At 37.1% G+C, this 27,578-nt stretch overlaps 2 protein-coding genes across 2 annotated transcripts in view; one reads left to right on the top strand and one right to left on the bottom strand.

The window, feature by feature from the left end:
• Positions 1 to 21,111, bottom strand: part of LOC124292519 (serine/threonine-protein kinase NIM1-like) — a 48,087-nt gene extending 26,976 nt beyond the window's left edge. Inside the window, exon 1 of the mRNA XM_046729637.1 lies at positions 20,992 to 21,111. The gene's annotated coding sequence lies outside the window, so the exon portion shown is untranslated. The remainder of the gene's footprint in view (positions 1 to 20,991) is intronic.
• A 1,758-nt stretch (positions 21,112 to 22,869) lies between these two features.
• Positions 22,870 to 26,825, top strand: LOC124292541. The gene is made up of 4 exons (XM_046729664.1): positions 22,870 to 23,138; positions 23,985 to 24,119; positions 25,163 to 25,210; positions 25,860 to 26,825. The coding sequence occupies exons 1-4, from the start codon at positions 22,883 to 22,885 to the stop codon at positions 26,351 to 26,353; spliced, it is 933 nt and encodes a 310-aa protein (XP_046585620.1). The 5' UTR covers positions 22,870 to 22,882; the 3' UTR covers positions 26,354 to 26,825.
• Positions 26,826 to 27,578: the final 753 nt, after the last annotated feature.

Genomic DNA, 27,578 nt, shown 5'->3' with positions numbered 1-27,578 from the left:
AGATAAATATTTGCATGATTTTGTCCTGCTTTGCAAATCTGCCTCAGTGCATCTGTACCTAAGGAAGTAATGTGCAAAGACACCCAATAGACCAGTTGTCCCTGCATGCATAATTACAAAAAGCTAATGCTTATCAGGATATCAGATACTGTACCGGCTGTCAGTGGAGTTGTAAACACATGTCACACTGATCCAGAGTAGATCCATGTACATGGCCTGCATACAATACACAGGCTATTGCTAACAATTATAAGCAGTTCTGGATTTAAAACTCTATGGAAACATAGGCATTATATTTTAAAGTTGACAGTACTGGATCAGAAGTACCACTAACATTTCCTAAACATTCATGGAAACATAGGCATTTTACAGTTGACAGTACTGGATGAGAAATACCACTAAGATTTCCTAAACATTCATGGAAACATAGGCATTATATTTTAAAGTTGACATTATTGGATCAGAAGTACCACTAAGATTTCCTTAATATTCATGGAAACATAGGCATTATATTTTAAAGTTGACAGTACTGGATCAGAAGTACCACTAAGATTTCCTTAATATTCATGGAAACATAGGCATTATATTTTAAAGTTGACAGTACTGGATCAGAAGTACCACTAAGATTTCCTAAACATTCATGGAAACATAGGCATTATATTTTAAAGTTGACAGTACTGGATCAGAAGTACCACTAAGATTTCCTAAACATTCATGGAAACATAGGCATTATATTTTACAGTTGACAGTACTGGATCAGAAGTACCACTAAGATTTCCTAAATATTCATGGAAACATAGGCATTATATTTTAAAGTTGACAGTACTGGATCAGAAGTACCACTAAGATTTCCTAAACATTCATGGAAACATAGGCATTATATTTTAAAGTTGACAGTACTGGATGAGAAGTACCACTAAGATTTCCTAAACATTCATGGAAACATCGGCATTATATTTTACAGTTGACAGTACTGGATCAGAAGTACCACTAAGATTTCCTAAACATTCATGGAAACATTCATGGCATTATATTTTAAAGTTGACAGTACTGGATCAGAAGTACCACTAAGATTTCCTAAACATTCATGGAAACATAGGTATCATATTTTAAAGTTGACAGTACTGGATCAGAAGTACCACTAAGATTTCCTAAACATTCATGGAAACATAGGCATTATATTTTAAAGTTGACAGTACTGGATGAGAAGTACCACTAAGATTTCCTAAACATTCATGGAAACATAGGTATCATATTTTAAAGATGACAGTACTGGATCAGAAGTACCACTAAGATTTCCTAAACATTCATGGAAACATAGGCATTATATTTTAAAGTTGACAGTACTGGATCAGAAAACATTCATGTACCACTAAGATTTCCTAAACATTCATGGAAACATAGGTATCATATTTTAAAGTTGACAGTACTGGATCAGAAGTACCACTAAGATTTCCTAAACATTCATGGAAACATAGGTATCATATTTTAAAGTTGACAGTTCTGGATCAGAAGTACCACTAAGATTTCCTAAACATTCATGGAAACATAGGTATCATATTTTAAAGTTGACAGTACTGGATCAGAAGTACCACTAAGATTTCCTAAACATTCATGGAAACATAGGTATCATATTTTAAAGTTGACAGTACTGGATCAGAAGTACCACTAAGATTTCCTAAACATTCATTCACTCATTAAGGCATAATGAGTATGAGTCTCCCAATGGAGATTTGAATCTGTAGCCCCCGACCTTCCCCTACTCTTTTGGCAACACCTGGCCAAATTCAGCCAACACAGCTGTCAAAGACTTATCTTTGTTTTAATACCAGCAAGAATGCCACACTAACAACAAATGACATCAGCATTCTAAGGAAAATCTGGTCTGCAGTTTTTGTTTCTGGTTTAAGGTAAATTGATCCTGGACATATCAACACATCCCGAGGCAAGGGAGACAACAGACCATGAAAGTTCAGTTTTCATCTTTGCCAAACAAGACTGGAACTAAAAGGGTGGGTTATCAATAGAGATCACAGAGATCAATAATAATTAACCAAATATTGATCGATTATTGTTCATGCTGTGGCCCATGAATGATGATGTTACTTACAATATTTCGTAGGTAAATTATGTTGACATAGGACAAAAGGTAAAATAAGTTGACATAAGAAAACAAAAACAGAAGTGGTAACCTAACAAAACAGCTTTTTTTCCTTTTCTTTCTTAAATCAGATAATAATCCATTTATTGTGGTCATTATATTCTATTCTATTAAATACACAATGCCATTTTAGAAAGTGGTCAAATGTAACGTATGTTATATTTGGGATTACACTTTCTTAGTAAGTACAGATTCTAGTACTTTTTGGGTTGAGTCCCATCCAGGATTCGAACCCACACCCTCAGAGTCAGGCACCTAATCGCCAGCACACAAAGTCAGACGCCAAGACCGCTCAGCCACCGCGGCTTCCACTAGCCGCGGTGACTTTGTGTGCTGGCGATTAGGACTCAACCCAAAAAGTACTAGAATCTGTACTTTACTAAGAAAGTGTAATCCCAAATATAACATACGTTATATATTATATCCAATGTGAATTTCTGGCTTTGCAAAGAACATCATGAATAAGAAATCAGGCAAGTGTGGAAGTAATATCAAACAACTGAAACTTTTAACCCATGCCAGAACATGATAAATGCCTGTTGTATGCGTTGCCACACATAATACTAATGCGAGATAACTGTCAATGGCTTGCCAATCTTGCTGAGTCACAGGCCACATGTACTTCTTGAAATACTGAATCCTAGTTACAGGTCTGTAATATGTAGCAGTGGCAATGACACAAAGAAGTTCCCTGTTGCCTGGTCTGGTTGCTATGGTTGTACTGCAACAACATAGATTGTTTTAGTTACATGCTTCCCGTTGGCCTTTATCTTAATTACAACAGACTTTACCATTATCAACATACAACATATATCATTCCTGATGAATAGAACTCTTATAAATAGTCCATCTCACTTTCAATCTCCAATGGTGTGTGCAATATTGTTTTTCAGCATCATTTTCAGTAGGCTTTAGATTGTAAATACAGTCAACCCCCCTTTGTGTCAGTCAATGTGGCAAATTCACACGTTTCCTGAAATCAACCTTCTGCTTTCTGCAAATTGCTTCTATATTTATCAGAAATCTGTCCAACTGTGCTGAGTTCCTGGTTGTCTTGAACACATTTGGAAGTCTCAAGTATTCAAGCATACAAGCAATGTTCATACACCCACACTTGTCAAATTTTCAACTCACTTTATACGCAACTGACTCAGGTTGGCACAAATACACCAAACTCAGGATACCTTCCAACAGCATGCTAGTATCAATCAAGCCTAAAAAACAAGTACGCCTTGCAACCATGGTGTCAGTTGATGTAAACACATCGACAGCAAGTGTATATTTCAGTACATATAGGTCTCAGGCCATTGTGTACAAATGTTATAGTACAGGCAGAATTACAGCGATATGTGTATCAATAATAATAATAATAATAATAATAGTAATAAGGACCACCCGAACCCTCCCTGCTGCATACTATCTTTTATCTGTAAAACATAATAATAATAATGGGTATTTGTGCACAATACAAATATATTTAGTTAGTAATAATTTTAGATATTGGCTACGACATCGAAATGTTAAATTTATGGATGTGGGTATGGATACCAAACTTTGTGTTGATGTGTAACTGTCTTGTGTTATGAAATTCGAATAGTTTTCCTAATTTATGGAAACTTAGAAATGTTGCATAAAAGGACATTTTTGGACTTGCAAGTCAATCACTTTGTGTCAAATATGTTATACTTTGGAAGTTGTACTGTAGATGTTGTTGAAATGTTTTGGGAAATACATTATTGTTACCATACACTTGCAATGATCATATATCTCCAAACCCTGAACAACAAAAATATTTTCTTAACTTTGTAACCCACATTACCTGAATATGCTCATCACACAAACATCTTTGCTAAACAAGACTGGGGCTTTTTCAACATATTTAACCAATACCTAACACATCTTGTTATGGTATATATATGAATGGGGTATCTATCACACCCACCTAACAATCCGCTGTTTGAGGCAGATAATTCAAATTTAATGTTATACGTTTCTGCACGTTTTCTACCTTTACAAAGGCAACACTGCCACACCAAACAAAGGCACTGACATATTTATCAGCAAGTTGCTGAAGTGTTCTCCCATGACTGTTGATGATAAATGTACTTGAAAATTAAGAAATAAGAAAAATAGATTAAGATTTTTACCCGATTTGACTTAAACACCAATGCCACTTCAAATGTAAACAGCGAGAGTCATGATATGTCTGAATTACCAACTTGTCACACTTTCACTACCAGCAGCATGGACGCTGTAAGTTACGTACATCTTGAAATCAAGTAATAATCTTTCATAACAAGATGTTTTTTAAAATTTCACTTAGACAGTTGTCTCAACCTCTGCAGGACATGAACCTGTTTCGTTTGACCCCAAGAGTACGACTCCATGAGCATTGGTTATATTTACTAACTGGTTATATTAACATTTGTATTAAATGCACTGGGCCTCGTTCCACAAAGCGATCGTAGTGCTAAGACTGCCGTAAGTCTCTGTTCAAGTATGGGAGTTACGATCATCTTAGGGTTACGATCGCTTTGAGGAACGGGGGCCCAGGTCCTATAAAGGCCAACTGACCAACATATAAAGACCATGCAAGTGAACACCTCACACCTCATGTTGTCAGTGAGTGAGTCAGTCAGTGAGTGAGTGTAGTTTGTATGGTGACGGTCTGTAAATAATCAAATCTGGGCCACACAATCCAGTGATCAACAGCATGAGCATCGATCTGTGCAATTGGGATACAAGGACATGTGCCAACCAAGTCAGCGAGCCTGACCACTCGATCTCATTAATCGCCTCTTATGACAAGCAACACCTCATGTAGGAGGCCAATGTTAGTTTTACTGTTTTAATATGTACTTCTACACTTCTCACTTTTCCGATAACAGGTCTTGCACCCTATAGTATGATTTGTCCAGGAAGTGTGATGACATTGTTAGTTGTGTTAAGTGTGGTGTAACATTGCTGTTTCTCTTATTGTGAAGTGGAAAAATAGAAAGACTGCAGAGTTTATAACTAATGCTATGCTTGAAATATAGTACAACAGTAGGAGCCCCAAATCAAGGGACCCTTGTTATTTCAGACTGACTGACTGACTGAGTTTAGTTTTACGCCGCTTTTAGCAATATTCCAGCAATATCACGGCGGGGGACACCAGAAATGGGCTTAACACATTGTGCCCATGTGGGGAATCGAACCCGGGCCTTCGGCGTGACGAGCCAACGCTTTAACCACTAGGCTACCCCACCGCCCCTTGTTATTTCAGAAATGTTTATGTACCAATTGTAGCATTTCCTTGATTTAAATACTACAGCAAGATACTTGTTGAAGGACCTACTGTTTCCAACACCACGATGTGATTTTCCGATCCTCAGAATGGAATTTGACCAGCATTGCCTTACATATTATACAGCTAACAATGGATAGACTAAGCTCAAAAGAATGTTCAAAATCAGTACTTTTATCTGTGGTTTGTTTTTAAGATAAATAGTATTAATCTTACATCCATGATTGAATATTTAGGTCCTTTTTGTGACCCCCCCCAAAAAAAAACAAACAAACAAACCAACAAAACAAACCAACACTCCTGGTTGTTGTGCAATATTCCAGTAATTACTTCAGGCCAGATGAACTAATAATGGGAAACATTCTGGCCAGAATACTGAAGGTCAGTAATTCAAGCGCTATGTCTGCTCATTAGCCAGATAATTACCAGTTTGGAACTGCCTGATATCTAGCACTTCCAATTTACATTATACAATACATTCTCACACGAGACTGGGTATGCGTTGCACAATATTAATCAATGCATAAAATCATCACTTACTGTGAACATGAGCTGAGCAAGAGTTGCGTGATGTGGAGCTTTTCATTCCCTGAACATTTAAAGAACATTAACTCTAGTTTTTGTGTAGTGTGGCCTAGCCAGTTTGGTTCTGATTTGTATCCAATGAGTGATGCTGTTTAGAACCAACTGTGACAGACCATGTGTGTATCACCATGACTAATCACCAGCTGTATTATATATGATTTGAAAAAACCCCAATGAGAATAACAAGATAATATTGACAAGAATAAACTCTGTAGCACCACCATGATGTAAGGGACATTTGCCAGCAATTGTTCTAAATTCCAATGACAACCTGACTTCAAATTCATGTTCATTTAGTATCTACCTTCACTGACTGAAAGGGGCGACATAATGATGATTGTCACAACATACACTAATTGAAGACTTCATGATGACAGATCAATAGAAGTGATAGCTCATTGTTGCAGCCTTATGATGAACCTATTCATACAGGACAGGCAATCACCATCAGTTATACATGTAGTTGCAAAGACATCTCTTGGGACAATATCAATTTCGCCACAAGTCCCTGCCTCTGTCTTGTATCTAAGATGTGTCCACTTTCTTTCTTACATGAGGAAGATCAGTGACAGCTGCTACAGCAGAAACTTATATCAGTGTTGTGAAAATGGTCTCCAAGGACTTAGTTTTTTTAAATCTGGAAAGATAATGCCATTCAGCTAGCAATGTCAGTGGAATAACAACCATCTTCTGAGAGATATAACTTACCTGAATGATTACTGACAAGATCAAACTTCCCAAATTTCTCCTCAGTGCTATTAATTCAAATAAACTACATATGTAGTTATAGCTAAAAAACCTATGCAATAACCACCAGGAAAAAATGGAACTAAACAAATTGTGCTCATATTTATCAATGTCCATTTTAGCAAGTCACAGACCCCTGCTTACTCAGCTGATTCAAGTTTTTTTAAAGAAAATACCTTTATGACATGATGTAATGTTGGCAACAAAACAATTCACTTCTATATGAACTTATCAATCAACCCTCAAACACATGATATACATAAATGTCTTTCAGCGTTGGTAGACTTAAGACTGACAATCGTGACTGCACCATAAACACATGCACCTGCATGATTCCTGTTACCATGATATCTCTGAACCATGAATCTCTTCCTTGTTTGTCTGCAGATAAGAACATCTATATCACCAACAATAGACATGTATATTTTGAAAATACTTCATAACATGGACTATAGAATAGTAAGATGGATATGTGTTCCAGATATGTCACAAAGGCTACCAAGAAAAATTATGAATGTTTAATTTTGCAAAGCAGCCTAATGAGAAACTGATATCTTCCACTGAAGCATCACCAATAAATTATTAACATTTGATGCGATGGGTCCACTTCTAGCCCTCAGTATGTTACAGGTAACCATAAATAGTTAGACTGTGTTGAAATCACTTGGCAACAAACACCATAGTATTGAACTTTCAATCAACAGACACATATATCTTGAATGTGCACCTGTTAGCATTACATGCACTCTGACCTGCTACTGAAATTGAAGTTATCATACTTCTCTGGCTAGTTTCTCGAAGTACTGGCCCTCCTATTTGAGGGGCAGTGGGGTAGTCTGGTGGTTAAGGCATGCGCTAATCACACCAAAGACCCAGGTTCGATTCCCCACATAGGTACAATGTGTGAAGCCCATTTCTGATGTCCCCTGCCATGATATTGCTGGAATATTGCTAAAAGTGGATTCAGTATGCATTCCCCTCTATCCATGCTATTAGCAAATGGATCACTACTGATTTTGTTCCAGTAACATTCCAACCACTCTGGTCAGTAGTCTCAGACCAATAAAAGAGTTTTAAGCAGTAACTGAAACTGATTACATGTAGTTGCTGTGACTTGATGGCATGTGGACAAATACAAAATGTTGAACCTCACATCAGTAGGTCTTTATGGATGATCAACTTCTTTTTTGTACAATAGCGACGTTTCGGTACAGATACTTTTTCAAGCATGCATATCGGTACAGATACAGATACTGGCTGACCCAAATCCAGTGAAAATGATACACAAATATGGATAATGAATACGAACATTGGGTAACGAATACAATAGGAGGTTAATGTACTGTTCAGTATGTTCAGTGAAACAGTAAGAAAACATATCCATTGACATGTCTTGACCATGTTGACAGAGTAAATTTTTCACACCAAAGATCAGTGACCACATTAGTGTCAAATTAAACTTAGAAAGGTGTTGAATTAGAAGATAAAGCTACTCTGTTTTCAATTTTGCGGTCCTTTATAATTGATTTAAGACCGCTAAGTGTTCAATTTAAAAACCTCACACGTTTATCTTCATTCTAGCACGACTGATAAGCGTTTTAAAACCATACTCTTTGGCGCACTAGAACACAAGGCGTGAAAGGGCCTTTTTCCTGGAAATTGCTTGGAATTGTCCCGTTGAGGGACAGGCTGTGTAATGAACAAAATAAGACATTTTCAACAACATATATGTATTATTTCAGGAACCAATATGCTTGTATTTGTAATAAATAGCATAAATAGATTACAAAAATACAGTTTATACTGTATGCAAGTACAATTATTTGATTTTTCTCAAGCGAATTACTAATCCCCCCCCCAAAACCCCACTAACTTTATTCACGGAAGTAACTGTTGGTGACCACGCTACTATTCCCAATTTGGAAAAGACCTGACTTGCCAGCAATACGGCCGGGACGGAAGCAGACAGGCTTGGACGTGTGTTGTCGATGTCATGCCCGCTAGATCTAACCCGGTTTGAAGTATGGCTCAATACCACCGCTTCTGCTTCTGCGCTACTGATGAATTATCGCTACCTGTAAGTTTTCCTGCTTCGAAGTTACTTCAGTGAGCTCCCAGCCAATCAGAATAGAGTATCACACAATGTCGTGCTAGAATATGGTGTAGATTACAGTCATAAAGTCCACAGCAATGTATTTGCAAGCATGACCAAACATGGACATAGGACCTGAATTATTGACAGTGAAACAGTTATCCTAGAGAAACTACATGTGCATTGCAATTATCAATTATACATTGTGTGAGTGAGTTCAGTTTTATGCTGCTTTTAGCAATATACCGGCGGGGGACACCAGAAATGGGCTTCACACATTGTACACTTGCAGGAAATCGAATCTGGGTCTTGGCGTGATGAATGAACACTTTAACAACTAGGCTACCCTACTACCACCCCAAATTATACAGTGAACCTTGAATAGGTTGATCATATTCCTGACACAGCTCTGTGTTGTTCATGCAAACCAGACATCAACACATACCAGTGTCTGGGACTGGCAATATACAAAATATTCCAAAGACATGGGATCCCTGTGACAGTGTCATATGTACATTGTAGGTTCACTGTATGAATCACTAGAATAAGCCTAGGGACACAAGTGAGTGAGTGAGTTTGGTTTTACGCCGCTTTAAGCAATATTCCAGCAACATCACGGCGGGGGACACCAGAAATGGGCTTCACACATTGTACCCATGTAGGGAATTGAACCTGGGTCTTCGGCGTGACGAGCAAACGCTTTACCCACTAGGCTACCCCACTGCCCCCCTAGGGACACAATGTAGTCCTTGTACATTATCTGATGGGGCTAATTGTAGGGGTGGGTATTGCAGAGGATTTTCATACTGCGATATATTGCGAATCTGAAGATTTCCGAGTGTTAGGAAGTTTTCCGAATGCATGTCAAAACACCGGTTTTCGATCAGAGTATCGAAATACGTATCGTTTTCATGTCTGAACCGGTAAATACCGGTAACGGTTATATTGCGCAGCTCTAGCTAATCGGCTGCTGTTGGGATTCCAAAATCCAAATTGATTAACAGCCACAAAAATGTTTGTGATGGCCATACTAGGATATAAAATCTTGTGATTCTGAGCTCCAAACAACAAAATCACACCTCACCCAAATATACAAATTTGTAATAAGGATTGTAAGGCAGACACACATAAAGGGTTGATTACATGTACTAAATATTCAAAGTTATTTTATCATTGATCTGGTGATCTGGTCAGTGATTCATCTGCCACGCCTGTACATTCAGTAATCTCCCCTTAGACATAAACCTGTGAAGCAGTCACCCAAATCAATACCATTTCTCCAACTTGTTCTCCCTTAATGGCATACAGTGAAATCGGATTACCACACCTCATGTTCTCTATTTCTGTAGTACAGTACTGGGTTTAGCATCCTGTACTGTATTCCCAGGTCATAAGTGACTTTGTATTCATGGAATCAAGTAAGTGTGGTTGGACTTATCCAAAGATACGGTTTAATCATATTTTCATTTCCAAAGAAATCTGATTTGGTAAATAAGCAAAACTTGCTTATGTAAATACCTCTCCAGTTAATGAGTTGACACAGCTGTTAATAGTTTTAGTGTTACTACAAGGTAGTGCTAAACATAATGTACAGTTGCACAAACAGAATATATAAAGTCAGTATTTTGGAGTCAGTGCAGAAAAAAAGTATGATAATGCAGATACCCTTTCTATATGAATTTAACATTGCTCAAGTCTTTTGCTTTTAACGATAACGTCGTGATTAAAGGATGTCCATATTTGTGGAACTGCTGACTGAACTATGTCCATAAAGTACTGATGTCAGGTCATACCCATGTATGTAAAAGTATATAGTCTTTCTGATATTATCGCATTTGTGGCAGGTAAAAAAAGGTGAATTGTATCCTCAAGCTGAGTCTGAGGCAACAGTGGACAACTTGGCAGAATCTAGAACCATAATTCAAGTCCATGTTATTCATAATTCTATCAGATTCTATCTATTTAATAGTATCTATTCTACCCAAAGACATCATTAATGACCCATTATATCAAGTGCAGACTGCACTTACAAACACAACATGCAAGATCATATTTCAAGTTAATGTTGTTTTTGGAGTCAGATTTGATTTGGAAATAGCAGGTATTGGATTACTCTGTGCCATATCCTTGCATAAAACAGTTGAATCCACATACTGCAGCACTGGCAGAAACAGATTAATCAGAATATGACAGAACAATGCAATGCTAAATATAGCATAAAACACAAAGAATATATGCTTATTTGTAGATCTTGGTAGGTGAGTCTCATTTCGATGTATATTGGGTTAGTGAGTTTAGTGTAATGCAGATAGGACAGTAATTTAGTTGTACTGTGACATGTCAGCTTGACGTAAGAAGAAGGCCCCAATTGACACAGGTTTCAGACACAACACTTAGGTAAAAACAACGAGCATCACAAAATCACAAAATCAGGGCAAATCCTGAATTCAAACCAGCCAAAATATTTGTCCAACTCTGTTCAGCAAATTCAGGTGTTGATATACATCACACATCACCCTTTCAGTTTTCACAACATCTTTAGGTAGAATCTGCATTTATGAACAAATCATACCAGGGTAGTTATCCCACATCATCATCATCATCATCATCATCATCATCATCATCCAACAACACAGATTGTCTGAATCTTTGGCTGACAGGTGCTGGGCATCTGGGGATGTCCCAAACCAAACTACGTGTCGAAGATCCAGCAAACATGTTGCAGCTAGACAAATCTCTCACTGACTTTGTGGGATGGAGACAGATTACATCAAGCTACTGCAAGTAGGTGAAGTAATGGAAAGGAATGAGGTACCTGACAATGATACCCAAGTAGCATGATGTGTACAGCAAAAGGATGCTACAAAATAAAGGTACACGCAACATGAATGACAAGTGGATAATGTTCACATTCCTGAACATATGTATTGAAGAGATATGTCAAAGAGAAACCACACTGAAGACATAGCTGCTGGAAAACATACACAGAGGCAAACATAATGTGTGTTTCCCTGATATGCATGCCTAAAGTTTGCTGAAGAAAGAAAAAATACTTTTTCAAAAGGCTGTTTACTTGACCAAATGGAAAGAAAGTGTTGATCTCTCATGTTAAGATCTCATTACAGATTAATTAGCAATATAAGCAATCTGTACAAGTGAGTTAACTAAGTCTATGTGAAGCACACTTGCTATAAATTATAATGATTTCATGTGCCCTTCAGCCAAGAATCACAATATACATTTGCCCATAGTCCTAAAATTAGTTGAAATGGTATGGGATATCATGAATGGCAAGCAATATAGTCTAAAGCAGCGGAACCTCATATTCCTCAAAGCTCCTTATGATAATACATACCTCCAACAAAAAGTATTCGAACTAATGTTAAATGTAGCTATTGGTGTACATTTGCAATACAGAGACGTTGTACCTGGTTCCCCATCCACAAAGTGTTCAAAACGCTCCAACCTGTTGTAACTCTATGGTTTATCATAGGAATACAAACGTCTTGAGGATCGGGACCCAGAACTCATTATCTAATCCCAATGAAATTTCATTTTTAATGCAATTAAAATTGCAATTGAGCTGAGGAAATGTTCAAATGCTTCAAGATTGTGTCTCAACGAACAAACAAAATTGTGAATTGTAGGTTAGAGGAGGGGAAATCAATATCCCAAATGTAAAATTGCATTGTCATAACTGTGGGAAAAGTACCGTCATCAAAGGGGGACCTAGATTTTCGAAGCTCTCTTAGTGAAAAGAGAGTTGTAAGTGCCAATACACTGCCATACAATAACATCAACTTACGACTATCTTAGCTCTAAGAGAGCTTTGAAAATCTAGGCCCTGGACAAGATCGTCCCATTACATAACTTGCACTAAGAAACAAAGTCTCAACTGCTCATTTAACAGTTGAGGATTCTGTACAATAACATAAAATAAAAAATGTTGAAATGTCATTTCACTGACATTACAGAAAAAAATGGAAATAGTAACTTTAATGCAAGTTCGAGTACTTTAATAAATATGTTTCTGAATTATCTTTATAACAGTACTTAATTTTATAGATTTATATGTGATGTCCTGATATTGCTCTTTGACAGGTTTGATATGGACAACAGAAGACAACATATTATTTAGTTTTATCGATAAAAAATAAGAAACTGAAATTAAATACAATGTACATATTTTCAGACATGTGAAAAGAGATAGATTTAATAAAAGAATGATACAACTAGTAGATTAAAACAATGCATTATTATTCCCATGTGGCGATAGCTTGGCCAGTTTACAAGGATGCAGTCTTATATGAGTTTATATTAACATGGTGAGATTATGAAGGCAAAGCCAGAAACAACAGATCAGGCACCTATTGCTGAAACTGTACAGGACACAGTAAAAGTACATAATTGATTAAAACATGTACATAGACTCATGTTTATATTAGCAACTGTCTCTGGTGACATTTGCATCATATCTATCAACTTGTACATATGTACAGCATCCACTGCTGACTGTTAGAAACAGGATCTCAAAATACATTTCCAAAGGACGAAGCATTAACCGGGTAAAGCAACTGACAGTCAATAACTGCACCTAGCAACCAGTCAAGCATAACACAGTGGAGACAGTGCCTCCAGCAATCAACTCTATATACACTGTTTACAAGTTTGTCAATACCACTAATGTAATCAAACAATCCATGGCCAGCCAGCCATTTCAACAGCTTTGATGGCAAGGTAGCTTTAGTAGCTTTATTCCCTCATTCTTTTAGCTGTGTGAGAAAAACTTAGTCTTTATGCGTTAACCAAGTGAGATATCATTGCCATTATAGCTGAAACATTACAAAAATCACTGATATCAAACCAAAATATAGCTTCTGCTTTCAAAGGTCATAAAGAAATGGACTTTGCCACATTGTAACAAATACCAGAAAACAGATATGAAGTCAAGAAATCATACCCCTTAACTAAAAGATTTAATTAAAGAGTCCCTATACTGAAATACCCTGGATAATAGCTTCAAGAATCCAAGAAACCTGTTCCTAATATCCTACCACTGAATATATTGACACAGAATGTATATGTAAAGCACCAGAACTAGTGTAGCCACATACCCAGCATTACCAAGGAGGTATAGGAAGTAACACTGTGACACAAAACAAGAGTCAAGTAAGTGTCAAACATCCTGATTCAATCTTCTACAAAGAGAATATTTACTCACCATCAGCTACTTACTATTTACTTCCATAGCAATATATTCAAAATGACCAGGCCAGCAATAAAATAAATCACATGAAGGGGAAAAATTTGGTGCAGAAGACATACATGTTTTGATGAGTAATTTGATGGACAGCAATGGGTCAAAGACAGAAACTGCGCCATACCCACATTTTCCCCAAAACTCACAACACCTTTCCACAAGAGACATGCATACAATCATGAACCATTTTGACTAACCGCTACTCAAATCAGATGACAAGCCGACCCCACAAAATCTGTCTGTATTCATCTTTGATATTTTTTATTTGGAGTCTTATTAATAACACTGCAAATGCCATAAAACTTACTGGTAGTCTTGTGCCTGAAGCTAACTTAAAATTCAAAAACAGAAAAAGCGTTGTCTGTAGTACATTAAAGTTACCTACACTTCTGATTTATGCTATCACTTTCTGTTTGGGAAAATTTATGTTTAAGTACAAGACAAGGTTAAAACAAATACCCTAGTTGCCTCAATAAGAAAGTTATATGCACTTCTGATTTAATGCTATCACTTCCTGTTTGGCAAGACAAGGTCAAAACAGAAAGACCCTAGCCTCTAGTCACCTCAATAAGAAAGATATACGTACTTCCAACTGAATGACCTTTATCCTCAAACAATACATGACATTAGGATATTTGAAAACATTATTTCATGTATAAAATGTGCACAAAAAAGAAGCTGAACTATCTTAAGAAGGACCATTTAATGAAAGTCATTGAAAACACTGAGGTTGATATGTACTCATCTTCCTCCTTAGAAGTACAGAAAGATTGAGAGATGACAGATCATACTTAAAATAAAATTTGCACAATTGTTTTCAAAGTGACTGCTGGTGAAATATATAATGTACATGGTCTGTTTTCTCTTGAGATTTCACTCCATTGCCCAGTTTCCACAAATTGTTTGCCCTACAGGCCTACACTATTGATATCAAATGTATTCTGCAAGGGGAAAAAATCTTTGTATTTTACTATGAGTAATCTTATAATGTAGTATGCAACTATGCATTTCCCTGTTCTTTGTGTGTATACCATTATTATAAGTATTTTAGTGTTCCATTGTCATCAGCATGATTAGAGTACACATGGTGATAATGTACACAATATGAAACCACAATGACAGCATGGGAAATAAGGAACATTTGAACAAATGTTTGACACACAAGAAAGGAAAAAAGAAGGAGTGATGGCTTTCTTAATTATGGTTTAAAAAAGTTAGATGATGGGTCCAAAATATTCTTTGGCAAACTTTCATTCTAAAGGACACAATAGATTTCAATTTCTGATATTTATAGAATTGTAAGACACGACAAAGGGTAATCTATATTAAGGATATTATGGTAGCTATTGCACATAAGGCACATATATATATATGTGTGACCATAACACAACTTCCAGTTCACAGGTAATACATCACCTGGCATAAACATGACACCGAACATAATATATCATCTTGTCACCCTAATGTTCATCTAATCACAGTGGTAACTCCTAATGTTAGGTAATTCATCCTAATGAAAATTGATGAGCAGTCACACTCTGACAATAAACAGGCACTCATATATAAGATACATGTACACTAGTGGCGGTCTGATTAATTCGCAGTGACTAAACGATCAAGCAATGGATCATGTTTTCTCATAATCGAACACTAACAATTCTTGAACACTTTTTGCATTAACAATATTTTTCACAAGGTTGGTTTTGTGTGTTACATTTCATGAGCACTACAAGCTCATTCCATTTCATGATTGAATTTATCTTAAAGACCCCAAGAAATTTATGTTCCTAACATATTATTCATCCTTTAAAGATGTGCAATTTGCAAAAAAAAACCACCAAAGAACTACATGTTTTTGCGCAAACAAACATAACCAGGAAAATTTGATAAATGATGCTAACCAATTATTTTCGATGATTGATCGGTTGTAATGAACCAATCATCAATTATGAGATTGTAACCAATTCCCAACACTAATGTACACACAAGTAACATCCTACATTATATGAGTTATGACAAATAGGAAGTATAACTAATGAGAAAGAATCCATTGATCTGTCAGTGCTACATAGACCATTATGCTCCAACAAATAAATAAGTGCCATTATTACAGTGTATTATCACATTCGCAAACATACACAAATATCATTACGTATACAATTTGTTATCATTGTGTATAATTCTAAGATAACTACCTTCATATAGGTGTCCTGATGCTCTCAAAAGAGGCTTCTAGGTCATTTCAAGCCCACATTTTGTGCTAAAATATGACAGTATTATTGTAAATATTGTGTTGATCAAAAAGTCTAATCAGAGACAAAATCTACATGACCGTTTTAAACAGGGTTTTACGGGACTTCTGATTCCTGCGTATTGGAAGCAGAAATTTGATGATGTACCCCCAAACTAAAATCATGTGCGTTCATGTGGACGCAATATAGTTTTTTTTTCGGAAAGAACTAAATGAATTTGTAATGATATCCCATATTAAAATATAAACAATCATTATTCTAATGACATTGAAACTAACACATATAGTTTATAGCATAATCATTATCAAATGGGAAGCATCCATGATCACTGATTTCATGCAAATTGATGGACTCCCAATTTTCGAAATGGACTCTCAAAAAATATGATCTGAGTCCCCAAGACTATCAGTTTTGAAGAACTATGTAAAACCCTGGGCCTAGATTTTCGAAGCTCTCTTAGCACTAAGATAGTCGTAAGTTAATGTTAATGTATGGCACTTACGACTATCTTAGCTCTAAGAGACTGAGAGCTTCGAAAATCTAGGCCCAGGTTTTAAGTACATGGCTGCTGCATTGACCACAGCTATTTCCTGTGGAATTTGCACTGCAATGGTTATTTTTCAAAAGCAGCAGTAATGAATAAGTATCTTCCAAAAGCAGCAGTAATGAATAAGTATCTTCCAAAAGCAGCAGTAATGAATAAGTATCTTCCAAAAGCAGCAGTAATAAATAAGTATCTTCCAAAAGCAGCAGTAATGAATAAGTATCTTCCAAAAGCAGCAGTAATAAATAAGTATCTTCCAAAAGCAGCAGTAATAAATAAGTATCTTCCAAAAGCAGCAGTAATGAATAAGTATCTTCCAAAAGCAGCAGTAATAAATAAGTATCTTCCAAAAGCAGCAGTAAAGAATAAGTATCTTCCAAAGTATCTTCTTGGATTTTGGTAGACAATTGAGACCTCTGCAATCACCAGGTGTTAGTGTGGTTAATTGTGCTCTATGATGATAACTGTAATAGTAGACTTGAGCCATCCTGCTACTGTCACCATGGTGATATCCATGGTACACATAGGTTTACATGATAAGAACAATTATTTCCTGTGGCTCAGGGTCATCCACTAATACTACAGTGCTCTGACTGGACACAGGTACCTGTCTGGAGCATCCACTAATTTGTGGTGCTATGTCAGAGCTACCAAAGTGATGACACAACATGTGTCTTCCATCTCTGTCTGTGAAGGCAAGGATGGTGACAAATGAAGGAAGGCATTGGCAAAAGGTGCTGTTCTTACTCATGGATAGAGCATCTATCCGAAGAGCAAATGGGTCTGGTAAAGGGTTTTTATATTGAATGGGAACATGTTGAAAGAGTTCACAAAATGATTGATATAAAAGGTATCCCATCATCAATGAGATACACCAGACTATCTCCAGGTGGAGAGACCATTTTGTGGGAATAAGTCTGTGCCTTGTACAGAGGCAGTCTGCAAGAATATTAAGTTTTCATTGTATGTGATTTACTAAGACTCTAATCTGCAGCTGATCAAGACTGCTGAGTGAAACAGACCTATTACATGATACAGACGTAGTTGTGGACTCAATTTTATGACTAAATGTTTAGCCCCCCGTTCTTGATAATTTACATGAAGGGCTTGACCCTCTTGCGATCATTCTCCCTTGGTCATTGGATCATCCATATGAGCTCCAACCTGCACCAGTGGAACTGATACCTGGATCCATTTTTCCACCATATGTAGTGATCACAAGGTAGTGCTCAGTCATTAACAGACACACTTGGCAAAGAATCACACAAGCCATGTGAACAGTAGTATTTTTAGTAATCCTTTTCATTGGAAGTGTTATAAAGTTGAAGGAACAACCCTGGTGATAACTGAATCAGATATAAAATTTGCATGATAAGCCTTCGTCAGTTTGCTGACACTGACAGTTGACCACTCACACAGACAAGAAGTGATGTATCCCCATGTTAGGCTTGTCCAGATTAGATTTCATAATACTGCTTGTGAAACTGCTCTGTTAACTGACAGTGAAAGTCGTGATTTTCACAAAGTGAGCTTAACAAAAACCAAAATTATGTCATGAGATATGGCAAAGATATAATGGAGGCAAGGTAAATGAGGGGGTTATACACTTCTTCTTTTCAACTGAAACATGTCAAGAAAAAGGAGTTACCCCTAGAAGATACATATTTCTCAACAAGCAAATATTCTTGTTTTGTCAAAGAAATCATTTAACAAGAATCATCACTTTCACAGATACTGCTACACAGTTTTATTCTACAGTGCTACAGTTAGAAAAGATTAATGCTACCATCTCTGCATAAAGAAACATCAAATCAGGAAACAGTACCAATATCAAAATGTGAACTCAAAGCTGTAAGTTAATAAAGTGAATATGAGAGAGACATGTAAAATGGAACAAAACTATTATCATAAAATGCTATTTTCTGACCATAATTATGTACACGAGTTCCCAAACCAATAATCTTAATAAACTGTGGTGGACATCAAAAGCATTTGTTGAATCTAATAATACCCCTTGATGATGAATTATGACTCAGTCAACTGTTAATTCTATCTAATCACATTCAGTTTGTACCAAAATGTGAATAAAAAGACAGCTAGTGGCACAATTTTCACCAGAGTTCATTGTTTTTAAGGGCACAATATAATCTGAGATAACTTTTCTGAACAGAATTTTATTCAGCCAAGTGGCTTAAATTTCAGGATTGCTCATTGTGTTATCTTCTCGTTATCATCAAGAAAAAGATAACACATAGTGACAAGGTGAATCATAACAGGAATACAGATTACAGATAAGCATTTGATTCAGTAGTGACAGCTTTCAACAACATGGAATGAATGGAAAAAAGAATACAGACTTTGCCTAATATACACATCGGACCATTAGAAACTGACAAAAGGTGTGAATAATAAACCAAACACAACAAGTAAAATTTGTGTCTACTCAATAAGTGGTAGTCAACAGACATGATTTTAGTAATAGTTACAAATTGGCAATCTACTTCTTTGGCACTAAAGTATACAAAAGAATATATAGACGGTCCTAAAAAGATTCAATTTTAGATGGGTGATCTTTAAACACTATGTATTGAAAGACCCAAAAGTAAGTCATAGACGCTTATTTGATCAGGGCTCTTAATAATGTATTACAGCAAAAACTGTATCACAGTACTAACCATCATTTCTCAAGGTCAGATAGTACTTTTTCAGGTTTGATCACTGGTGCCTGTATTGTCTGAAACTACATCAGCACAACAGATCCTGGTTGTACATTATGCACCCAGAATTGAGCATGTTTATGTTGATTTGTTCAATTTTAATTGTTGACAAATGGTCATACTGAATTGAAATGTGGTGATGCTGGTACAAAGTGAAGTTTTCGCCTTGCCCCACATCACTACAATGAATAGTGTGGAAACACCACTGAGGGTATCCCATTCAGGATTAAATTACTACAAGATATTGTGAGTGCACTTCATCTTCTCCAAAATAAGTGGTGACCTCTTTGAACAAGGGTCCTTAGGGAGTTTGAAAATATTTGTATTAGACTTGAAAAAAAGAAATAAAACAAGGTTTTTAACATTAATACCCTATACCAGTATGAGGTGGTTAGAGCGGCAAGAGTTCCGCCCGTGACCCCTGCTTGAAATGTATTCTATTCATTAGGATCATTTCGTGGGTTTAGGGTTAGGTTTGGGGTTAGAATTTAGGGTTAGGTATAGGCTGTTTATAAAAAAAACATAGGCTTATATTCTTAGGCATATAATAATAAAAAAAATATGGGGGTTACGGACGGAAATCTTTCTAACCCAGGACAATTACATCTTTAGTTTATCACAAGTTTATCTCAGCTCACACTCGGATGATGACAAAATATCAAAGATAATAAATACCAACTAGTCCATGATAATGTTAACGCCATGTTAACTTTGGGAGAACCTTTGGTATTATCCTGAAACTTACAAGAGTTCATTTGAAACAATAATCATGATAACTGTTAAGTAACAAGGAGGCTAATCTGTGCAATGTGTCTTTACCCCGTTTACAAAGATACAGTTATAAAAAAGGTACACACACATCCTACAAGCTAATGTTGTGTACTTATGAGATGACGTATATAAACATGTGGCACCTAACAAGAACAGCCATTCCAGAATTCTGCCCAGTAGTTTATGTTAAACCTTGACTGTTCGCTTTGTGTCGATATATTTTATGCGAATTCATTCCAGATTCTAACCATCTAAAAACGCCTGTGCTCAACTATTTGGAAGATGAACACATTACTAACTGCCTGATGGGAAATATTCCGTCGTTCAAGCAAAGCTAAACAGCATGTATGGTGTATAGCTAGTGATATTCGGCAAGTTCGGCGAAGAACGGTTGAATAGTAAACAATGACACATGACAAATAATCAAGCAAATAAGTCAAGAGAACTACGACCAACAAAACATTAATGCGGAGCACTGAAGCTTGGAGTCGGGAGAAACACCGGCTTTTAAAATGTCAGCTGTATGAAGGACGATTTCTAAATTATTATCGCTTATCACTCGCTAATTAACATTACCTCTACATGTTGAAGCTAAGCTCCAAGACAGTGTGGCATAATCCAAGTACAGTAACATCTTTAAAGGTGCAGATACACTTCTGTCAAACGACCCACACTGGCACAGGAACTGGCTTGACGTCACCTATAGCAACCAATCACAGCGCCACCTGGCGTCAACTTCCTGCTTGTCAGTTCTATCAATCAAAAACGAAATGGGCTCGACAACTTAAATTACGGGCAAATGGAATAGCTAGCCACAGGACGCAATCTATGGCAACCGAGTGGAGCTAAATATAATCAAGATTTCTGACTAAATGACTATTAGTTGCTTATTACACGGATGTAAAGACGTGGGCAAAGAAAACTCAACTCACTCAACGCAATACATCACCAAATACTATATAAGCGTCGAAAGCATTATCATAATCCATTGTACGATTCCGACTAAATGATGCACATAGACAAGTGCCGTGCACGTGCATAGCTAGTATATGGTCATGGTTAAGAATTGGGACGGGTCGTGAAGTGAACAATGTTCTGAAAAAAAAAAAAAATACAAATAGAGGGTTCGATTTCGCGTGCGCTTATTTGGTGTGGGATTCTAAAGGCAGGCCATACTTTCTTCCTGCATGCAGAAAATTATAAGCTTATGTTTATGTCATAATCATATCACCAATTGTTCAGGAATAGCTGAATGTATTTTGCTCCACCAATGGCATAGATCTACGTCACAAATTAAACACGTGCAAAGGCCATTCAATTGTTTACCTGAAAATCGCATGAACATAATTGTGCAAGTCAAAATAGGAATTTCATCGGATACCATAAGGGTCACTGACGTGACAAATTCAGAAATGTTCTCCACTTATAATCTCGAACAAACAATTTAACTTCTGAGTCAGAGGCCCATATGCACGTGTTACAAAATCTTCAATCCTTTATGTCTCAAATCTTAAAGAATTGAATTTTTTTTTAATCATACGTTGAACTTTTGAATTGGTCCCTGAAAGTTTTACTTTATTACATTCATATTTGTGCAGTACGTGTACATATGCTATACGTACGAATATTCGTGAACATGACCGATGTTCATATTATTTATTACCTAGTTTGTTTTCATAAGCGTGCTGTATCTAATTCCATATGATATTCCATACGTCATGTTTCTTGACTCTAATACCTTGGATGCAGAAAATACAACTACAGAACCAAATCCTCTTTTAAGTAGAGTTTCCAAAGTTTAATAGTCATTTTAAGATGGTCCTACTCGGCTTCCGTATAATGGCCATCCCATCCTGGAATGTGCTATTTCTGGGTTCCATGGGTGATAGGATTCCAGAATAATTTCACTGTCTCGAATAGGCAAGAAATACAATGAGACAATATTTATCTAGAATACAATAACTCATTACTCAGAATGTTTTACAAAATGTTACGGAATCATTACTAAATAAAACTAACACTTATCGGATAACAATTTCCACTCAAATACAATGGAATCACCTAGCAGGTTGGGCATCCCGCCAAAAAAACTTTCGTGTTGAAGGAGCGTGTTTCAGGTAGGTTATGGACTTTGACAACTTTGTAATCAGTTTCTGTTAATGTGTGGAAGTGTTTTAGATATTATGTATTATTATGACAATAAGAGATTCTTGTCGAGTGAATGTAAAATATTCTGTTTAATCATGGGCGCTTGAAACATGTAGGCAAGGACCTAACTAGTCCAGCATAATTTATAACTGGACGACTTTGCACTATAATCTACCAAGGTGTGCTAGGACCTAACGGTTGACAAAATTGTTCGTGCAGTTTTTCAGAAATGGTACCCATAATTAGGCTAGCCTATTTTGTGGTATGACATGTTTTTGCCTTTTGTTCAAATGCTGTTGTGTGTGTTTCAGTGTTAAAAATGTCTTCGGGAGAAGTTGGAGAACTAGGGAAGAAAGTCAGAACACCCGAGTGTGCTCGCTGTCGGAACCACGGCATCATCAGTGTCTTGCGGGGACACAAACGGTTTTGTCAGTTCACTAACTGCATGTGTGCAAACTGTATTTTGATTGCACAGAGACGAAAGGTTTCGCGGGAGCAAATAGCGTTACGAAGGCGGCAGGAACAAGACGAGGCAGCCGGGTTGTTCATTCCAGTACCCGAAAACTTATTGAAAGGTAGGCCAAAACATCGACTCCGTGAATAAATTCTCGGTACTTGTGAAACTAGTTTTAAAAAACATACCGGGAGGATCAGATGCAGGAATTTACATCTCATTGACCACAGCAACCTATCTAAAATCTACCCCAGAATATAGTGCATGACTTCAGTTGTAACCGGACACTAAATAAATGCAGGCATATATTGGGCATAGATATATATATTACAAGACTTAGACATAACTAATATTACTAAATATATTTCATTCACCCGAGGAAGGGGCAAGAAAACGTTGTGTATATGATAAAAAGAAGTTGACATCCATAATATTTTTGTCTTTTACTTGAATACCAGCTTCAAGAAACTAAATATATCTGAATCTGATGCTAAGGGTAAGTAAGTTTAACTCATAAGCCTGGGCAGAATATACATTATTTTAACTGAACACTCCTGACAATAGTAACTATGAAGTGAATAAAGTGACAGCATATTTCTAAACAACATCTTTAATGTTCTGCTTTCTATGTGTCCCAGGTGTGCCAACAGATGGAGTTGCCATATGCCTAATGTAGATAGTAGTTGCCACTATTCTTCTCAGAACTGTAGAAACAAACACTAACAAACTTGTGCATAAATTTCCTAGATGTCAAAACAAGGTGCAATCCCTGATACCCAGTACGCCTTAGGGAATATAAGAATGATGTTTCCTCCAGCAGTAAGAGTTTGAAATTAAGATGATCCTGAGACCTTTGGTGTGTCATCCAATACTATTTGAATCTAGTGATGCCAGTAAAAGGGCCCTTTGACTTTCATGCTTAGTTTTGAACACTCTAATGCATGTTTACATTTCCTGATTTATCCAGGTCACGGTAGCAGTGCAATTGGTTGTCATCTCAAGATGCTGAAGCAGAAGTTCCCCAACATGAGTCTAGGACGGATCCATGCTGTACTAAAGGACACTGGCAGCATGGAGCAAACCATTGCTAGACTACAGAAAGGTACTCAAACACATCAAGGCTGAAAATTGCAGTGTTAATAGCATGTTCAAATATGATAAGAAACAACTCCCAAATTCATATTGGTTGATATGTTCATAACAAAATAACTTCATGAAGTTGGGAAGATGTAAGGTTAAGTACTCAGAAGAAAAACTGGGTCTGTACATTCAACTTGTAGTAGAGAAAGTCTAGGCCCAATTATACACTATGTCATGTCAGTGATAGACTTAAGATAGTTGTAGATATAGGTTGTTTTATGCAAGTGGGCCCGGTTGTACTAAAAATACTCAGTTATTGGTTCCTTCAGACATGCCATATGAAGTTGACAGGGACAGTTTTATTTTTATTTATTGTAGTGCCACGAATTTGTATTGTATATTTATCACAGCAACAAGGAGAAGTTTGCATAGATTTTGTATATCTCAACATGGAAGTATGTTTGGTGGTCTAATATATGAAGGCAACTTCGCAAACATAAAGGTATATTTGCATCCAAGTCATCCAAGACCAGGAAATACTTATTCCATAAAAAGACAGCCATATATAGCTGGGATATTGCTCAGTGCAGCGTTAAACAACAAGCAAACAAATGAAATTTAAATATTAGCCAGATGTCCCATCATTACATGATTGAAATACAATCATACTCCTGGCAAGAAAGACTTACCCATTTATGATCGTGCTGTTGAATTGAGTAGGTTATCATCAGTTATATAAATAAACCAATAATCAAAATTACGTTCTGAATTATGTGAACTTTAAAACAATGTAAATGCGCTTTTTGAAAGTGGTTTCGATGAGTGTCAGTAAATGTTTCATTTAAATAATGATTGAATACGGTCAGTATACAACTATACATCATGGGTGTTGGCTATAAAGGATGTAACTCTCTCTAACAACCTGAATCTCAATCGGATTGACATGTGTTTCGTTCATGTATAACCTGGAATTGAATTTTGGGACTTGGATTTGTGTGGAACCAGTTCTTCCCCTGGTGGAATATCTGCAAATTGTGCAAATTGTGCCAATTGTTCATGTTTCAGAGGAGCTGGGGCGAGATGCATCTGAAAGCACCTGGAAAGTCAACTACAGTGAGTGTTTTCACATTAATGCATGACAACTCAAGCTTAGATTAGTTTAATCTGCAGATAGGGAAATTTCTTTTCTATTACATGTGAAGCAAATTTAACCAACACAGATATAAGAAAATAGAACATTTTTCTCAATTATTAATTCTGATACACCCTTGAGTCAGAATAAGGACACTTTCTGGAGAACTAGATCAGTTTAGTTTACAAATAAAGGAAAACTTACAGAAATCCTTTTGAAAGTTTTCAGATTTGTTCAGTGAATATTAGGAATGGTTATTCTTGTTTAACATTATTGCATTGAATTCAGTTTTGAAATAACTCAGAATTTAGGAAAATATTTATTTTTAAACCCCAGTTTTGAACAAAATAATGTTTTTAGTTTGTAACCCAAATACCCCTGAATCAGAGAAATTTATGTTTCTCTCAGTCATTGTTGGTAGGTATTTTGAAATCTCAATGGGTACAATTGATATGTTATGAAATACAGGATTATGGTTTTAGAGCATAAGATATAGAGCTCCAATTTTAGTCTTAAAAATGTTATATTTACTATTTCCATTGGACAAACAAATGCCTTGTTATGCCTTGTAGATTGTAAAAACAGTGAAAACTAAAACTGAACTTTGCTCTTTTCTCCTATTCCTTTAAGGTCCCTCCTCAACGCCTTGTGACATCGGCCTGGGTTCCAGCATGTTGCCCAAGACTGAACCTCCTCTCCTGCCCAGTGAGTACTGTGGGGGCAGCACCTACTACTCCCGGGCCCCATCGTACAGCTCCCTCCACCACCTGTACAGCACCTACCCCACCTACTGCAAGACCAGTCCAACCAGCAGCCCCATGCACAGCTACAATGTAGCCGACTACCAGTATCAGCAGCCACCACAGTTCCTCCCATCTGCACCTCCAGTCAACAGCCACACCCCCCAGGGGTATCAGCTGATCAACGCCATGGACCTTCCATACAGTCAGACTACATCTACTGAACCTGGGCTGTCCACAAAGGAGCTGAGTACAAGTCTTGCTCCGTACACCAGTCTGCGTGATGATGCTGATGACATCGGGAAGACGTCGGCCCACTTCCCCAACCAGTCCCCCAGTAGGATGTCATCAGATGATGAAGGAGCCCTAATGATAGACTGTTGATTTTGTTCAGTGATGCAATCTTCCCCCTCCTGTCAGCTTGTGGAGACTTCATCACACAGAGAAGGAGTTCTTATGATAGACGTCTCATTTTCCCAAGCATGTTAGGCTTTCATCAGGTGGTCAGGGGGCTGTTATCGTATGAATGTAAAGTTAAGCATGAAATGCAAGAGCTCTTGTCATTGCCGAAACAAAAAGATTTAGTGGACCCCTAGATTCAAATGCTAGATATGAAAACCTCAGGAACCACTGGACCCTCCATAGTCATGAACATTTTGTCCATGTTATAACCTTAATGTTACAAGTGAGGGAAATAGCCGGTCCCCAGATTGAGTTCTGTAAGGGAGAGCCACAAGGATTTCCAGGGTGGTAGGGTAGCCAAGTGATTAAAGGATTTGTTTTAAAGGTCCAGGTTTGATTCCCCATGTGGGGTACAATGTCTGAAGCCCATTTTTGCTGTTTCTCCCACTCCAATATTTTAAAGTTGGGGGGTTGGCTGAGCGGTCTAGGCATCTGAATTTGTGTGCTGGCGATTAGGTGCCTGACTCTGAGGGTGTGGGTTCGAATTCCGGATCGGACTCAACCCCCCAAAAGTACTAGAATCTGTACTTTACTGAGAAAGTGTAATCCCAAATATAACATATGTTACATTTGACCACCTTCTAAAATGGCATTGTGTATTTCAAGGCATTACAGGATAACCTTTACATAAAGAAGCTGGGGTGTGCTGGTGGATGAGTGAGTGCTAATGTCTATTTTCCTGTCAAGTACTGCTAATATATGTACATGTGAGGAAACAGAATCAACATGTGAGGTTCGTGTCATCAGGGGGTATCATGTCAGTATGCTACATCCCATCACCCTTTGATAATGGACACTGCATTCCCCTGCCATGTTCTGTGCAAACATGATTCTTGTCATTTATAACCTGTCAAATTATATTCTTTGGATATGGTTGGACGTAATGTAGAACCTCAGTGGTGAGGTATTGGAACAGTACAGAGCAACTTAAAATTATAGAAGAATGTCCAATCATACCAAATAGTGGGTATGAGTTAATGTTTGAGACTTCTGTCCACAGTAGTCCGTCTCAGTCAGAAAATAGAATCTGGCATGAAGACACACGATCAGCCAAATCACAGACACTTGCTGTCCAGGGCCATGTGTCTCTTGCAAGCTGAAATGGGACATTGGGAACCTATCCTATGTTAGGTCCTAAAACAAACTA

This window comes from Haliotis rubra, unplaced genomic scaffold (genome assembly GCF_003918875.1).
Source record: "Haliotis rubra isolate DU_JTF1 unplaced genomic scaffold, ASM391887v1 Scf52, whole genome shotgun sequence".
In the NCBI taxonomy this organism is placed as follows: Eukaryota; Metazoa; Mollusca; class Gastropoda; order Lepetellida; family Haliotidae; genus Haliotis; species Haliotis rubra.
Note: the sequence above shows the minus strand (reverse complement) of the source record. Positions and strands in the feature narration are given on the sequence as shown.

Bases quoted from the DNA above. Each gene is read 5' to 3' on its own strand.
- LOC124292541 (XM_046729664.1), top strand. From the start codon at position 22,883: ATGTCTTCGGGAGAAGTTGGAGAACTAGGGAAGAAAGTCAGAACACCC. The intron at 24,120-25,162 runs GTACTCAAACAC...TTCATGTTTCAG, and splicing joins CATTGCTAGACTACAGAAAG to AGGAGCTGGGGCGAGATGCA. The intron at 25,211-25,859 runs GTGAGTGTTTTC...TATTCCTTTAAG, and splicing joins CACCTGGAAAGTCAACTACA to GTCCCTCCTCAACGCCTTGT.